The sequence below is a fragment of the Rhinopithecus bieti genome, unplaced genomic scaffold, assembly GCF_001698545.2.
Source record: "Rhinopithecus bieti isolate Rb0 unplaced genomic scaffold, ASM169854v2 scaffold_13400, whole genome shotgun sequence".
In the NCBI taxonomy this organism is placed as follows: Eukaryota; Metazoa; Chordata; class Mammalia; order Primates; family Cercopithecidae; genus Rhinopithecus; species Rhinopithecus bieti.
Window position 1 is genome coordinate 2,660,805 of NW_016807991.1, and position 17,459 is coordinate 2,678,263.

The 17,459-nt window shown below is 53.4% G+C and overlaps 2 protein-coding genes across 18 annotated transcripts in view; one reads left to right on the top strand and one right to left on the bottom strand.

The window, feature by feature from the left end:
* BTBD17 (BTB domain containing 17) overlaps positions 1–14,298 on the bottom strand; it is an 81,582-nt gene extending 67,284 nt beyond the window's left edge. For 5 of the 12 annotated variants that reach the window (XM_017884827.1, XM_017884841.1, XM_017884839.1 and 2 more), the window contains exon 1: positions 11,320–11,402. The gene's annotated coding sequence lies outside the window, so the exon portion shown is untranslated. Of the gene's footprint in view, positions 1–6,503; positions 8,600–9,138; positions 9,337–11,319; positions 11,406–11,464; positions 11,862–12,327; positions 12,425–12,955; positions 13,025–13,299 lie in introns of those variants that run through there. The other 7 variants (XR_001887800.1, XR_001887799.1, XM_017884828.1 and 4 more) reach the window with 7 other exon arrangements.
* Positions 9,556–17,459, top strand: part of GPRC5C (G protein-coupled receptor class C group 5 member C) — a 23,480-nt gene continuing 15,576 nt past the window's right edge. For 3 of the 6 annotated variants that reach the window (XM_017884849.1, XM_017884850.1, XM_017884851.1), the window contains exon 1: positions 11,861–12,649. In XM_017884849.1, coding sequence (XP_017740338.1) covers positions 12,382–12,649 — 268 coding nt within the window. In that variant the 5' untranslated portion in view covers positions 11,861–12,381. Of the gene's footprint in view, positions 12,650–17,459 lie in introns of all 6 variants that reach the window. The other 3 variants (XM_017884853.1, XM_017884854.1, XM_017884852.1) reach the window with 3 other exon arrangements.

Here is a 17,459-nt window from a genome sequence, read left to right on the forward strand (position 1 = left end):
TTGGTTGGGGGGGGGGAGTATATATATATATATATATAAATTCTGATAGACAGGTTTGGGTGAGTGTCAAGAACAGTGCAAGGTTAGAGATAACCAAGTACACACGGGTTTATGTCTTTCCACAATATCAGGCTTTTACTGATGCCATTTCAATCACAAAAGCCATGGGCTACATGGAGTTCCCAAGGAGGCAATTCTCCTTAGTACTTCCTGTTCAGTTCTCCTTAGTACTTCCTGTTCAGTTCTCCTTAGTACTTCCTGTTCACCTGTACTCAGAGCTGCACATAGGCTCAAGCCACTCCATGGTCTATCAATACTGCAAACCATACGTAATAATACACTTAAGCAATATATACATGTTATACGTTAACCATTCCACAACAAAGTAGCATTTAACATCCAGAGGAGAGAGATAGGAGAAAGAGTTAACAAACCAGTCCAGCAGGAGCAAAGAAGACAAAAGGAGTCCTGGTCTGGGCCCTGCTCTTCAGTCTTTCAAGGAAGAGTCTTTGATGTGGTAGAGCCTTCGAAGGCAGAGACTGGGTTCTTATTATGAGGCAGTGCAAGGCTGTGCTAGAACCATTAGAAGGTCTGCTCTTTTTTTTTTTGTGATGGAGGTTTCCCTCTTGTTGCCCAGGCTGGAGTACAATGGCGCGATCTCGGCTCACTGCAACCTCCACCTCCCGAGTTCAAGCGATTCTCCTGCCTCAGCCTCCCGAGGAGCTGGGATTACAGGCATGCACTACCACATCCAGCTAGTTTTTGTATATTTAGTCGAGACAGGGTTTCTCCATGTTGGTCAGGCTGGTGTCGAACTCCTGACCTCAGGTGATCCACCCGCCTCAGCCTCCCAAAGTGCTGGGATTACAGGCGTGAACCACCGCGCCCAGCCGAAGGCCTGCTCCTTTAATGGTTACAGAATCCTTTGGTGAGAAGTAATGGTGAGAGTGTGCTTGTTTGTCCATCCTTATCTGGTTGGATGCAGCCTTTGTTTGCTGATTTATTAAGCAAAACTTTTCTGGGTGTTAGGGGACAGGGTCTCTGTTGCCCAGGCTGGAGAGCAGTGGCGCGATCTTGGTTCATTGCAACCTCTGCCTCCTACCTACGCTAAAGCAATCCTCCTGCGTCAGCCTGCTGAGTAGCTGGGACTACAGGCGCACGCCATCACACCCAGCTAATTTTTGTATTTTTGGTAGAGGTGGGGTTTCGCCATGTTGCCCAGGCTGGTCTTAAACTCCCGGGCTCAAGCAATCCATCCTCTGAGGCCTCCCAAGGTGCTGGAATTACAGGCATGAGACACGGCACCTGGCCAAGCAAAACATCTCATTCTCGTTGGGAAAGTACTCTATGAAATATAAAATGAAATGTTTGTCTAGGGTGGAGTTACTTATATTAAGGGTGTTTTATACAGTGGGTAATAGTCTTCTTAAAATTCATTCATTTTTTGTTTTTCTGAGACAAGGTCTCGCTCTGTCACCCAGGCTGGAGTGCAGTGGCAGGATCTCGGCTCATTGCAACCTTGACCTCCTGGGCTCAGGCAATCCTCCCCTCTCAGTCTCCCAAGTGGTTGGAAACACAGGCATGCACCACTATATCCAGCTTATTTTTGTATTTTTTTTAGAAGCAGGGTCTTGCTATGTCACCAAGTCTATTCTCAAACTCCTGAGCTCAAGCAATCCTCCTGCCTTGGCCTCCCAAAGTGCTGGGATTATAGGCATGAGCCACCGCACTGGGCCAGGTTATGATCTTAATAAAGCTCACAGGAGATTGCAAAGGAGGGGAACCTATAACTCCCAGGAACCATGACCTCATGGGGATGACTTCAGACAGGCATGGGAAGTATTTGGGGAAGGGGGAAAGAGGGCACAAGAAAGGAGGAGATGCCTAATCCTTTAATTATCTTTCAACAGAGGTAGGGCAAAAAACACGGAAGAATAGGGAAAAAGAAATGTAAGACTCTCGTTTTCTTTTCTTTTTTTTTTAGATGGAGTCCCACTCACTCACCCAGGCTGGAGTGCAGTGGTATGATCTCAGCTCACTGTCACCTCTGCCTCCTGGATTCAAGCGATTCTCCTGCCTCAGCCTCCTGAGTAGCTGGGATTACAGTCACCTGCCACTACGCCCAGCTAATTTTTATATTCTTAGTAGAGATGGGGTTTCACCATGTTGACCAGGCTGGTCTTGAACTCCTGGCCTCAAGCAATCCACCTGCCTTAGCGTCCCAAAGTTCTGGGATTATAAGCCTGAGCCACCACGCCTGGCCAAGGCTCTAATTTTTTTTTTTTTTTTTTAGACGGAGTTTCGCTGTGTTGCCCAGGCTGCAGTGCAATGGTTCGACCTCAGTGCACCGTGACCTCCACCTCCCAGGTTCAAGTGATTCTCCTGCCTCAGCCTCCTGAGTAGCTGGGATTACAGGCATGCACCACCATGCCTGGCTAATTTTGTATTTTTAGTAGAGATGGGATTTTTCCAGGTTGGTCAGGCTGGTCTCGAACTCCTGACCTCAGGTGATCCGCCCTCCTCGGACTCCCAAAGTGCTGGGATTACAGGCGTGAGCCACCGCAGCCGGCCAAGGCTCTAATTTTCTAGGTTTCGTTGTGGACCCCTCTGGGCCACCTCACCTTGGCCCTACCCTATGCTGATCCCGCTTTCTCCAAGCAGCAGCTGACCTGAATTATTCTTCATGGGGCATCCACACTGTTTGTATTGTGGCTGTTTCTCCTTTCATTCCTCATAGTTAACATCCAGAATTCTTAAACTTGCCTCCCTCATTCCCAAGGCCAGTGTGCATCACCGCATTAGTCTGTTTTCACACTGCTGATAAAGACATATCCGAGACTGGGCAATTTACAAAAGAAAGAGGTTTAATGGACTTACAGTTCCACTGGGCTGGGGAGACCTCATGATCATGGTGGAAGGCAAGGAGAAGCAAGTCACACCTTACATGGATGGCAACAGGCAAAGAAAGAGAGCTTGTGCAGGGAAACTCTGCCTTATAGAGCCATCAGATCTCATGAGACTTATTCACTATCATGAGAACAGCACGGCAAAAACCTGCCCCTATGATTCAATTACCTCCCTCCAGTTCCCTCCAGCAACACTTGGGAATTCAAGGTGAGATTTGGGTGGGGACACAGCCAAACTGTATCAATCACTAACCACATTTGGGGGATGGGGATGTGAAACAGGCTTGGAGGCTCGTCAGCTAGATTCAGATTCAATGGTCCAGAAAGGGGCCCAGGAATCTGCTGTCTAAACAATCAATGTAACCGGTTCTGAAGCTGAGCACTGACGCTGGAGGAAGTCAAGGGGCCGGCTTCATCACCATTTTTGCCAGCTGCTTTCCCCACCACAGAATTGCGGAGCAGAGGATAATGAGCCCAGAGCTAGCAGCACCCAATCATTGAGCTCCGCTACCAGGGGCTCTGGGATCTGCGGTTTCATTTAAGCTCCACAGCAAGTCCCAGAGGCAGGGGTCATTGCCCCACCTTTGTTTTTGTTTTTTGTTTTTTTTTTTGATACGGAGTCTTGCTCTGTCACCCAGGGTGGAGTGCAGTGGCACAATCTTGGCTCACTGCAACCTCCACCTCCCAGGTTCAAGCGATTCTTCTGCCTCAGCCTCCGGAATAGCTAGAATTACAGGCACCCAACACCACGCCCAGCTAATTTTTTTGTATTTCTAGTAGAGACAGGGTTTCACCATGTTGGTCAGGCTGGTCTTGAACTCCTGACCTCAAGCAACCCACCCACCTCAGCCTCCCAAAGTGCTAGGATTACAGGAATTACAGGCGTGAGCCACCATGCCCAACCCACTGCCCCATTTTATAGATAGGCAAGTTCTGTGCTCTTTGGACTCCTCTGCTGCCCCTCTAGCTCTAAAACTGTGATTCCATGCGGGGAAGTCAAAACCCAGGCTTAAGGCCGGGCACAGTGGCTCACACCTGTAATCCCAGCACTTTGGGAGGCAAAGGTGGGTGGATCACCTGAGGTCAGGAGTTCGAGACCAGCCTAGCCAATATGGTGAAACCCCCATCTCTACTAAAAATACAAAAATTAGCTGGGCATGGTGGCAGGCACCTGTAATTCCAGCTACTCGGGAGGCTGAGGCAGGAGACTCGCTTGAGCCCAGGAGGCGGAGGTTGCAGTGAGCTGAGATCACACCACTGCACTCCAGCCTGGGTGACAGAGCAAGACTCCGTCTCAAAACAAACAAAAACCCAGGCTTAAGCTTTATGTCCCTCACCACCTTGGTAGGCTCCTCCCATCCTCCCACCCTGGCCTCCAGCTTCCCCAAGAGGATAACGAAGTCAGTCCCATTGTCTGGATGGGGGCGGGGAGGGCTTCTCAGAGGCCAAGCCTGGGGCACTTTGCTTTGCTGGAAGTTGAGATGGATTACACCTCGAATCATTTGTCCTCTAAACTCAACTTTCTTTTATTGCTTACACTGCAGAATCATCCAGTCTCAATTAAAAAAAGAGATCCCACATAGTCTAGCGGTTAAAAAAAAAATTTTTTTTAATAGGAAAAAAGACCCTCAGAGGCAACTGGTCACTGGGTTTAACTGGGAGGGATTGTTTCATGCCTGTGAATGGGTTAATGTACCAGGGTGGGCATGAGGACTAATTATAAAACTAAAGGAAAATGCCAAAAGGCCATGTGAGTGACAGCAAGAATGAAGGCTGTTGCATCCGAGGGTTGAAGTATAGACCCAGGTCCCACTTTAGCATAACCACAGCTGCTATTAAGACCCTCAAACGCACCATCAGTGGTTCTGAATTTTGCATAATGATTGAACTCTGCCGTATCATCAGAGGGGAGAACGGCGTGGAAACCAAAGGGCTGAAATTTCAGCCTCTGCCAAGCCTTCTGGGGCTCCACCACACTCCCAGAATAGTGCGGCTAGGTTCCTGGCAGCCTAGGGCTGAGTCAAGCCCCAAGCACTGCCGGGGACAGCTGGGACTGGACACCGCCCAAAAGCCAGCTGGCTGGCCCTGCCCTGCCCTGCTGGAAGCGCCATCTCTGGTGAGTGGGGTCATGTCTGGCTCCCCTGCGGCTCTCCCACCATTACCTGGGGCCCCAGCTGGATCCAGCTGAGTCTGGGATGGCCTCAAATCCCAGCTAAGAGGGTGGCATCAGTGAGTGGGTCTCCTGAAGTCTTTGGTGGCAGTGGCTGGAGAAGGTGTTAAAGGGCTGAATGGTCCTGCAGGCAGGGGAGGCTGCAGTGTGTGCCAGGCAGATGTGACCTTAGGACGCCAGTGGCCACCAGCAGAACAGGGATGGGAAATGAAGACGGGCGGGCAGGGAGACACAGCCCTGCCTCAGGCCAGGCAATTGCTCCGTGCAGCACGGTCTTGAGGCTGGCTTCTGAAGGTGAAGGGATTGTTGGGAGAAGGGAGGGTGGCCAAGCCCGTTTCTGGCTTGACAACAGTTATGTGTTTTCCAGTGTCCTCCTTCATTCATTTATTCCCTTGCAAGTATTAACTGAGGCAGAGCCCAAGGGTAACACAAAGATGTGTCAAGCACACATCTTCCCTTCCCAAGAGCTTATACCTTGGTTGGGGACATAACGCATGACAGAAATAAGCATCAATAAGGTAGAAAATGTCAGGGCTATATAAGAGATAAGAGAAGTGTACTGGGGAGCACACGATACAGAGGTGCAAGTCCAGTGGGCTAAAGGAAGATAGTTCTAGTCCACAGCTAGCCACTGAGCCTCTATGAACCTCAGTCTTTAAATATATAAGATGGAGACAATAACATCTGCCTTATGGTGGCTTATAGGGTTGTAAGCATCAAATATATATAAAAGGTGCTTGAAATTGTACAGCACTATACAGAGGTAAGCTATTATGGCTATTGTATTATCCAACTAGCCAGCATTTCTCTGAACTTCTCTGCCTGGAATTCTGGGAGCCACAGGAAGCCCAGGATCTGAGTACTGGGTTCTCGTCAGCAGCAAAGCAAAGTCTAGACCCTGAGCCCTCCTTTCCCCTTACAGAAGGCTAACAGCCCCTCTCAGCTCTTGGCCAATCAATCCAATCAACCCACAGCTATGTGGTGCTCATTTTTTGGATGTATAAAGCACTATGCTAGGGATTTCATGGAGAGGCATGAAATCCAGAGTCCATTCCCTACAGACTATCATGAGCCAGGGAGGCAAGATCTCTGTTTATAAGATACACGGGACTGGGCACGGTGGCTCATGCCTGTAATTCCAGCACTTCGGGAGGCCAACGTGGGCAGATCACCAGAGGTGAGGAGTTCGAGACCAGCCTGACCAACATAATGAAACCCTGTCTCTACTAAAAATACAAAAATAAATAAATAAATAAATATTAGCTGGGTATGGTGGCGGGCGCCTGTAATCCCAGCAACTTGGGAGGCTGAGGCAGGATAATCACCTGAACCCAGGAGGCAGTGATTGCAGTGAGCCAAGATCAAACCACTGTACTCTAGCCTGGGCAACAGAGTAAGACTCCATCTCAAAAAAAAAAAAAAAAAAACGGCAGAGCCATGTTAAGAGTAGCAAATGCACGCCAGTGGTGGGATCCCAGGAGAGCAGAGGGAGGAAGAGGACTATGGGGTGGCGGGCACCAGCAAAAACTTCTGGGAGGAGCCAAGGGCTTTAAAGCGGGATGGAATCAAGAGGCCAAGAGGAGGAGCCGGCATCCTGGATTGAGAATACGGGACATGTGAGCGAAGTCACAGGAAGGCAAGTGCGGGGGCGAGGCAGACTCGGAGCAGGCTTCTCAGGCTGGAGTGACAATTTCCCGTGGGGGAACAGGAAGGAGAGGAGGCTGGAGCCAAGGTTAGGGTACCTACAGGTTGCAGAGGCCTTGAATGCCGGGCAAGGGAGCCTGGACTTTCACATAAAGGCACCAGGAGCCAGTGAAGGTGTTGGGGTGAAGTCAGTGAAGGTCCTGCCCCGGATGGGGATTTTCAGTGTGACTGGAGGAAGACTGCCACCAGAGGCCGTCAGTCTGGGGGCTGGCATAGCCACTGCAGCAAGGTAGAAGGAATGCTTCCCCTGAACCGCTCACAGATTGGGGTGAGATGCTTCCTGAAGGCAGGGGAACAAATGGCAGGGCTGGCTACACGTTTCCATTTTGATTTTAATAGAGGTGGGCAGACTGAGTGGCCTGGATCCCTGGACCCTTGGCCTTGAGGTCTGGTTCTCAGGATTTGCTCAGTCTGAGGGTGGAGGCTGACCGGATCAAAGCAGCTCAGGAGATCCCGTTCTCTCCTTCCACAGGGAGTTGGTCAGTGGCTACTGAGCCCTGGGCAGGGAGGGGGATGAGGGAGGAGCAGATTTTGCAGCCATGGGGGAGGGCTCAGCATCAGGTGACATTCCGGTGGCCTCTGCCCAAGGCCTGCTTCCGGGTACACTTCCAGAGCGATCACCCATGGGCAGCCGGTTGTGGCGAATGACTGTTTCACTCGCCTGCTCCCTGGCCCTGGTTTTCTGCTTCTTAATGGGCCACGATGGGACCAGAGTCCTTTCAAAAAACTGGGCAGTTCCCGCTGCTCCACACAGAAAGTCCTATGAGCCTACGAGAAAAAGAGATTTGGCCAGACACGGCAGTCGGGGCAGTAACCAGTTAATATGAGCCTGGGAGCAAGGAGAGGTGAAACGCTAACTGTTTACCAGCGGCCGGCTGTGGGTTGCAGGGCACCCAGCCACCTAGCACAGGATTCCAGGCCCCAACTTGTCAGGAAGCAGGAGCCCCACCCTCAGCTCCGTGAGGGACTATTCCTCCCCGACTGGGGCCTGGCTGTAAGACCTGGGGCCCTCCACTCCCCAGGCAGAGGGAGCAGACCTTCTACTCTGTGGAGGAGGAAATGGTTCCTGTTGGAGATTCTGCAGTCTGAGACTGCAATCCAGAATTCCTGCTGCCCAGGCAAACTGGGAAGTCCCTCAAAACAACACAACTGACCTTTGGCTCTCTCTGGGTAGGCCTCTCCATGCCCCAAGCCGGGGTGCCAGAGCCTCCTACCCTCACCTCTGATCCAGGGCATTGCAGCCCCAGGGGAGGCGACTTCTCCAGTAGGCACTGGGGCTTACCTGCTTCCCAGAAAGTGGGGTACGGGAGGCAGGGTAGGGGTGGTGCTGTTTGCAAGGCTGCTGGTGTGAGGGGAAGATCAGCCGTGGCCAGCTTAACGGATATTCCACAAGCATTTACTGAAAACGTTTACCCACACCCGTCTGAGTGCCAGATGCCAGGGAAAACAAGATGAGTGAGACGTGTCCCTGGCTCTCTAGAAGGGCACAGTGTAATTGGAGAAAAAACCAATTTAGAAGGCTAATTATGATACACTAGGATAAATGATAAATAAATGAATGCGTAACAGGCTGTGGGTAAAAAGGGCAACTCACAATGGGTCTTTCGTGGGAAGGTGTGGATTGCTTCGCAAAGGAAGGAACACTGGAGCTGAGCTTTGGGGCAGGGGAGATTTTTAAAAACTTTTATTCACACAGAAAAAGGAGGGTGAGAGGCATAAAATGTTCGAGGTGGAAGGAACATCACAGGTGAAGCCTCAGAGCATGGCATGGCAAAGCTATTCCAATCACGGTGAAACAGAACTGAAAGAATGCCAGTTTCTGCAAGAGTTGGGGTTAAAAACCATTAGGCCAGGCGCGGTGGCTCCTGCCTGTAATCCCAGCACTTTGGGAGGTGAGGGAGGGAGGATTGCTTGAGCCCAGGAGTTCCAGACCAGCCCGGGCAACATAGCAAGACCCCATCTCTACAAAAAATACAAAAATTAGCCATGTATGACGATGCACTCCTATAGTCCCAGCTACTCGAGAGGCTGAGGCAGGAGGGTTACTTGGGCCTGGGAAGTTGAGGCTGCCCGGAGCCGAGATCGCACCACTGCACTCCAGCCGGGGTGACAGAGTGAGATCCTGTTTCAAAAATAATTAATTAATTAATTTAAATTTAAATTATAAATAAAAACTGGTAGACCTGTCAAGGCTTAGAGGGAATGACAATCACACCAGGAAAGCGGAGGCTGATCGCTGGCTCCCTGTGAGCACCAGGCTTGTGTGAGGAACATTCCAGACACAGCTTCATTCTGGGGGTGATATCATCCAGTTTTACAGTTGAGGAAAGCAGGGCTCAGAGAGATAAGACCACTCACCCAAGTCACACAGCCGGCAGGTGGCACAGGTGTTCTCACCCCTGGGCCTTGTCAAGACCTCAGACATCTCTGAAGGAAGCTTTCTAATGAACAAAGGTGGTTTCTCACTCTGCCAGTAGGAACCCAACTCAGGTGGGGGTGGAGGTAGTTGGGTGGTAGACACAGACATGCTTCTCTGCAATCCAGAATCTTTTCTTCCTTTTATTTCATATATTAAAAAAAAAAATTAAATAGGCTGAGCACAGTGGCTCATACCTGTAATCCCAGCACTTTGGGAGGCTGAGGCAGAAAGATCGCTTGAGCTCAAGAGTTCAAGATCAGCCTGAGCAACACAGTGAGACCCCATATCATTTTCTTTTTTGTTTGTTTGTTTCAATAGAGATGAAGTCTTTGTTGCCCAGGCTGGTCTCCAACTCCTGGGCTCAAGCCATCCTCTCACCTAGGACTCCCAAAATGCAGGGTTTACAGGCAGGCATGAGTCACTGTGCTGGGCCCTGAGATCCTTTGAACAGTAACACTCTTTGAACACTTCTTGGAGTGTAGTTTTTTGGTGAAAACGGAGTTCGCAATGGGTTCTACACCTACTGGAGTATTAAATTAAGGTGAGGGACATTTGGGGGCACAGAGGACCCTGTGGCTGGAGTTTTTCGGAAAGCAAAGCCACCTCCCACGAAACTTTCCTTCTAGCATCACAGGCTTGCTGTGTCCAGCAGCCCCCACCAGGGTCTGACTCATGGTGGAGGGGTCTCATGCCTTCTCCAACTCTTGCCTCCCCACTCTGGACCAGCACAGGCCCGTGGAATTAGAGCAGAGGCCAACAGGGACCCTGAAGGCTGAAGCCCATGTCATCCGCCCCAAAGGACTTGGTTTGTCCTTTAAAGGCAGATCCTGCCCCAGAAGTGAGATGGAGTGAACACAAAAAGAGCAAATAGCTCTCAGGAAACCTCCCTACATTTCCACTGCCATCTACCATGCAGCGCAGGAGGTAGACAGGGCTCCGCTGCTGGGGTGCCCAGGCCTCACATGACCCAGTCTTTTCCCTGCCTGGGTGGGGAGGGAGGGGCCAAGAGTTGCCTTTTTGGAGAATCTAGGTAGGGAAAAGAGATTCCCGAAGCTTGAAAATAAATTGAAACACACCTGCCAGATGCACAATTCATCTTTGGCTTCTTAAGGTCACAAGCAGTCTCAGAGACTATTTCCATTCCACCTTCCTCTAGCTCTTATCTGGTTTTTCACATATGCTAATGAACAGCCCCTCCCAGCACACTGTGTTCAGTACTAGTCGCCTGGTTCATGAGAACTAGTCCCAGTCCAGAGTCATGGATGCCCCTTGCTTAGGTCTGACCTGCCGTTTGCCTTTCTAGCGTGGGCACCCAACTGCTTGGGCCCTACAAGCGTTTGCCTCCCTGGCATGGGGGCCTCTGAATCTTAGGGTGGGGGGTGGAGCTACGGGAGGGAGCCCAAGAGTGAGGAACAAATCAGCAGCAGCACTGCGCCCCTCTTCTTGAAGAGACTTGAAACAATTCAGTCTCCGCCACCCCAGACCAGCCCGTGAAGGCAAGGCCAGGAAGGGATACAGGGTTCTAGAGAACCAGGGCCTCACTGCCAGCTCCAGCCGCTAAGCAAACACTCCCTCCTGGAGTCAGAGAAGCCAGTGTGCGAGGGGAGGAACCAGCCTGAGGTTTATCGCTCCAGCAACTCCGGGTGATTCATAGAGTTTAGACTCCCAGTTGTCTTAGACCGGGACAGGCACGCAAACAAGCAGCCCGGGAGATATCCACCCTTTTTTCCCTGCCCCCGCTCCTCCACCTTGCTACCCCCTAGCCCGTGACCAGCTACCTCCCCTCCCCCTCGCAGGCGCTCGGGGTTGAGCAAACACCGGCCGCCCGCCCCGCCTGCCCCGCCACCAGCTGGCTCCGACCGGCGCGCTGCTGGCGATCCCCCAGGCAACTCGGCGTCATGAGAACCGGCACCCCGAGACTCGGCGCCCTGCCCTCCCTCCGCGTCCCCAGGGCCCCGGCCAGACCCAACAACGTCTCCCTCCTCCGTGCGCCTCGGCCCCTAAGGGCCTGTGGCGCGGGCAAACTAGGCCTCGCTGCCGGTCCCTGGGACGGCGCACCCCACCCACCGCGAGGCCAGCAGCCCCAGGGGAAGGCGGCCGGAAAATCTCCTCTTGTTTACCGGGCTGGAGAAGTCCCAAACTGGATTCGCTTCCCAATTTCTGCGGTCCACCTTCAGCAGATTCCTGGGGCCGGAGGGGAAAGGGTGGCAACCCACAGATCCACCCCGGGACAGGGAGTGGGGGTGGGGCTGGTGGGAACCTGACCTCTTGGAAAGGTCCCCAGGCTGCTGGAGGGGACGGACTCGGAGTCAGAGCCGACGTGTCCCGGAGCGCAGAGACCGAGGGGCCCGCGCTAAACACTGTACCTCGGGGAACAAAACCGTGAAGGCTAATTAGGACAAGTCGGAGCAGGGAACGGGGACGCGGGGAGGGGAGCGCGCGCTCCGAATTGGGCAGAACCTGGAACGGTCGCAGGAAATCCGGGCGCGGGATAGTCGGGCCCAGGGCGACCTTTGCCCACGGTGCGGAGTGGCTCTGGACACGGCCCATGCGTGAGAGGAGCACTTGGTAACGATCCCACGTACGCTCTGTGACCGGTGGGGGGTCCCAGAGAAGGACCGCGCGTGCAAAAGGCGAACCTCGGTGTGTCCACGTGTGCAAGCTGGGGAGGGGAGGGGGCGCAGAAAGCGTGACAAAAAGACGGACTCTGTGTCTTGAGTGTGCGCCTCGCTCTGGCCCGCTCCCAGCGAACTGTGCCCTAAGTGTGTCTCATGGGAAGGCCAGGACGAAGGTGACAAAGGCTAGGTGTCCCCCACGGAGACGCGTCAGGGTAGCCCCACACGTGTCCGTACGCGCGCTCTCTGGGAGACGCGATGGGGGGTGCGCAGGGCTGCACCCCCACACCGCTTGCCCGGGAGAAGGCCGAGCCCAGAAAGTGAGTGCGCGTGAGTGTGCGCGCGCCCGCATGCGGGGGCGTGGCAGTCAACAGCAACAAACCACACGCCGGCAGGGCCAGAAACTCCCATCTCCCTCCCTAGCCGGAAAGTGCGAGTCGGCCCAGCCTGGAGGTGAGTCGGGGCGGGGAGGCCCGGGCAGGCTTTGTTCCTGTGTAAACGGAGCGCACGTACCTGGAGCGCGACGGGCGCCCGATAAGTGCCCTGAATGGAGGTGATGTAACGGTGATGCAGGCGCCAGCCCACCCTCGCCGACAGCAAGGAGTCCTGCCTGGGGACAGGCCCGCGGGAGAGCGAGCGACCCAGAGCGCCCGGCTCAGCCTCGGTCCCGGGGAGAGGCAGGCCCCGCGTCCCGGCCCGGGTCCCGCCATCCCAGCCAGGACCGGGCCTGGCCCAGCGCCCCGCGCCGAATCCCTCCTACCCCCGCCCGCCTCCCGCCTGGGTCTGGAGTTGGCCCCAAAAGCTGTGCGGGAGCGGGGCCCGCGGCGAGTCCCAGGTAAGGGCTGCTGCCTTTCCGCTCCGCCCTCCCCCTCCGCCGTCCGGAAGAGTCGGGTCGGGCAGGCGGGGAGTGGGCGAGTGCAGAGGCGGGGGCTGGGACATCCTGCGGGCGGGGACGCCGCACCAACTCCGCTCGGTCGCTGAAAGTTTTCAGACCCGAGCAGGCTGGGGCTGGGGATGGGGACTGGGGATGGGGGAGCCCGGCGCTGCGGCTCAGGCTGGAGGGAGGGGAAAGGACTCCACGCTCGGGGTCCCCAATGGGAGCCCCTCCACCGCCTGCCTCTCGGTGGGAGTCCGCGGTCACCCTCTCTTGTGAATCGGCGTCCTCTCCGCCGCCTGCTACTGTGGATGGGGAGGGCAGGTTTCTGTAGCCCTAAAAATGGGAGAGAGAGACTGGTTCCCTTGCTCCCCATTCCAGCCACCCGGGGAGCGCAGGTATAGACCCCAGTACCGTCGACCCAAGTAGGGACGAGAGGGCTCAGAATCTCCCTGAGGGAAGTTTGGAAATTCAGACTATCAAAGCGCCTCTCCTTCTGGCAGCCTGGTCCCTAGATCCCGAACCCCCACTCCCGGCTGGCTTTTCCAGCGTCCTTTGCACCTCCATCCTCAGGCCCGCAGTGTTACACCCAGGAAGACCCAATCACTTACAAACTCCACGATCAAGATCCTAAAGTCCAGGGGAGGAGACTGTGTTGAAGTAGGGTTTTGTGCTCCTGGAGCACCGGCCCCCCACCCCTGTGCCTTCAACTGTGACTAGGGGAGGGAGTGCCTTGGGGGCCGGGGCGCATTCCAGAGTGACATTCCAGAGCAGACCCTTGACGATTTCCAAGTCTCAGAGTGCTCAGGGCATTTTGGCCCAAATGCCTGGTCTTGGTGCGGGGCAGGGAGAGGGGGATAAGGGTGGGGTGTCTAGGCTGAGGTTCGAGGAACCCCTGCCCTCCCTCCCGCCCACCAGCCTACACACTGAGCCCACTCCTTCCAGGCACAGGCTTCTCCTGTGCGCCTTCTTATTGATGGGGTAAACGCCTGAGCGCCCTGGATAGAGGGGTGAGACAATGGGACCTAACCAGGGACTGGGAGAGACGGATGGGAATGGAGGTAGGAAGGCTGTCAGTGAGGCCATCCTCTTTCCCGATAGGCTGTACAGTGTGTGGGATGGGAGGAAGGCAGGTGCTCTGTGGTATACCTGGGTGAACCTCCCTGGAGAGTGCCCTGGTCATAGCACCCTTGAAGGCAGCCATTGGCCATGGGTCAGTGTTGAGCGGGTGGAGGGGGTCTCAGGCTTGTGTGTGGATGATGCCGGAGCGAGGAAGGGGGTTTTGCTCTGGAGAAATGAGAAGGCCTGGCTGTCTCCCCTGTTGCTGGATGAAGCCACTTGTTGCTGGAGGAAACCAGTCAGGGCTGCTTGGGCCTCAGCCTCTGAGCCCACCAGGCCTCTGCGCCCCCTGCAGAGAGAAGGAGGGAGGAGGGAGATTCAGCAACTGGACTGGACTGATTCAGAGGAGAGCTGGGGGCCAGGTGGCTGAGCCTGGGGAAAGGCCGATTTCAGAGGCGATTAAAAATATTTGTACAACTGATTCCAGGGAAGTGAAGCAAAAGGCCCTTTTGTCCAGAAAATAATCTGAGGCTGGGGCTGGGCTTCAGCTGTGGGGTGGGGGAGACTCAGGGCAGAAGGAGGTTCCCCTCCTACCCCACTCATTGTACACTCTGAGAATCTGTAAGCAGAAGATGCAACTCCAAAGTGGAAGGGGCAGCTCTGGGTACGGATCAATGCACCTGAGACCATCCAGAGGTGACTTCCAAATGCCCAGTGTGTTCAGGCACAGCACCCGCTGTGGCAGTGGATTCTACAATTCTTGTTCACCAGCTTCAAAGACCTTCCAGTCCTGGAAGGGAGACACGGATATGATTTGAATGTTCAGGGATCAGAAGGCTCAGTCTTAGTGCGGGATCTAGGGACCCACAGGAAGCAGAAGGTTCCTCCAGGGTCCTGAGGAAAAGCCTCTGACCAGAACTGAGTCCATCTTGTCAGTCCCTTAGCCACCATCTTAAAAGTGGCATTGGGCCAGGCACGGTGGCTCACACCTGTAATCCCAGCACTTTGAGAGGCTGAAGTAGGCAAATCACCTTAGGTTGGGAGTTCGAGACCAGCCTGGCCAACATAGTGAAACCCTGTCTTTATTAAAAATACAAAAAATTAGCCGGGTATGGTGGCGGGCGCCTGTAATCCCAGCTACTTGGGAGGCTGAGGAAGGGGAATTGCTTGAATTTGGCAATTGGAGGTTACAGTGAGCTGAGATCACCGCCATTGCACTCCAGGCTGGGCGACAAGAGTGAAACTTTGTCTCAAAAAAGAAAAAAAAAAAAAGGTGGCATTGGCTGAATGTGCACTCCCACATCAGAGGACTGGAGCTGTGCTCTTCTGAGCTTCTCTTTAACTCTCTGAGGGTCCTTGTCCTAGGCAGTAGATGAGAGCCACGCCCAGAAGGCCCAGCTTTCTCACCTGAGTCCATGCATTTCTGTCTTCCCACCTGGTCTTCCATTTCTGGGGGTACCAGAGAAATAAGGTCTTTCAGGATGGGACCAGGTTGTGTCCTCTGAGGCTATTAAGTTGCTCAGCAACTTCCTAAAAGCAGCAGCCTGGCTGCTGGGCAGCAGCATGGTACCCGGATGTGGTAAGGGGCAGATACAGGTTCCTCTCTCATTCCCTGGAAGTTTCTATATTGAGGGGGTTGGCAGGAGAAACAAGACTTGAAGGGTCAGGTGCAGAAGGAAGCTGCTGGTCACCAACCACAAAGTCAGGGGAAAATTGGAGGTGGGGGCTTGGGGACAGAGAGCTGTGACGCTTTCCTGACCCTGGCCCCAAGTGCCTGTGGGCTTCTGGGAGCTGGCAGGGTACAGGCAAGTATTTCTAGGGCAAGATGGATCAAGAAGAATGAGTGACATTGGTCCCTGGCTTGGTTTTCTGTAATGACATGCCTGTTAGATTTGAACTTGTAGTGTGGGCTTAGCATCCTTTTCCCCCACCTCTGCCTGCCAACCAGCCCTTTGATTATTTTTTGGAAACGATCTCTCAGAGCTGGCCATTTTGGCTTTACCTTTGGCCTTGACCTTTAAACTGGGATGAATGTGCCCCCCCCCCCAACAAACCGATTGCCTGTGCATTTTTCCCAGACTCATTTATTAAAAGTACAACCCTGGCTATGCCCCCATCATGCTGAAAACAGCCTTCAGTGGCTGGCTGTTACCTTTAGAATAATGGCCCCAGCCTTTAGAATAATGCCCCCAGCCCCACCCCTGTAGCATTTCCAATGTGTCAGCCAGCAGCTGCAGCCTCCCTTTGCAAACTCAGCTGATACTTAGCAAACTGAATTCTTTTTTCACTTGCTCTGGACTTGGGCTCGAAGGGCTTTGATTCACACCATCTTTTCTGCCTTACACGTCCCTCTCCTTGTTCCCTTCACCTGCTCAGCCCTTCCTCACATTCTTCAGGGCTTAGCTTCTGGGTGTCCCTGTCTCTTGGCGGTGTCTGGGACCTGGTAAGTTTTTTATTAGATTCTGAGTAAAACTCTGTGGGAAAACCTTTCTCTGCTCTGCCTATTTTTCTTCTGTGTTCCTGTAGCCCCTGTCTCTCTCCTACAGGTAAATTCCATTGTGTGGCCCTTAATCATATTCTTCCTTGTGTGATTTTTGTGAGTACCTACCTTATCTCTCCTGATAGATTTTAAATGCCATCGAGTCAGGGACTATGTTCATGTTTGTATTTTCCACAGCTCTGGGAACAACAGGGCCTTTCCTTCCCAGCGCACGGTCAATATTTGCTGATTTGGAGTAATTGCCTGCTCTAAACTGGGCCCTGTCCGAGGGAGGTAGGGTGAAAAGCCCTTGAAAGTACAGGTGCCCGGAGGCTAAGTGGCAGTTCTAAGGGTTCTCTTCCCTACGTCCAGCTTCAAGCCCAAGTTTTGGCTGATTGGCTGTGGAGCCCAAGATGAAGTTGAACATTTAGGACCCCACAGAATGTTGTTATCCATAAATTATGTCCCGGGAGTGGCTCCATAATTACTCCTTACCTTTTTTGTTGTTGTTTTGTTTTTTTGAGACGGAGTCTCGCTCTGTCGCCCAGGCTGAGTGCAGTGGCGTAATCTCGGCTCTTTGCAATCTTCTGCCTCCCGGGTTCAAGTGATTCTTCTGCCTCAGCCTCCTAAGTAGCTGGGATTACAGGCACGCGCCACCACGCCTGGCTAATTTTTGTATTTTTAGTAGAGACGAGGTTTCAGCATGTTGGTCAGGCTGGTCTGGAGCTCCTGACCTTGTGATCTGTCTGCCTAAAGTCCTGGGATTACAGGTGTGAGCCACTGCGCCTGGCCTACTCCTTACCTCTTAGCCCTCTCTTACTCCTCTTTCCAGCACTTGTAAATAAAATACAGTTGGTGCTTTATTGATTTTCAAAGTCCCCTACAGAAGCTTAAGTCCTGCATTGGAAGTGAAGAGAAACTAGCTGTTACAATGCCAGTTATTTAGGAAATAACTGTACATTTGCATGAGATGGTTAATTTTAAGAATTAATCTTAGGCCGGGCGCGGTGGCTCAAGCCTGTAATCCCAGCACTTTGGGAGGCCAAGACGGGCGGATCACGAGGTCAGGAGATCGAGACCATCCTGGCTAACACGGTGAAACGCCGTCTCTACTAAAAAATACAAAAAACTAGCCGGGCGAAGTGGTGGGCGCCTGTAGTCCCAGCTACTCGGGAGGCTGAGGCAGGAGAATGGCGTAAACCCAGGAGGCGGAGCTTGCAGTGAGCTGAGATC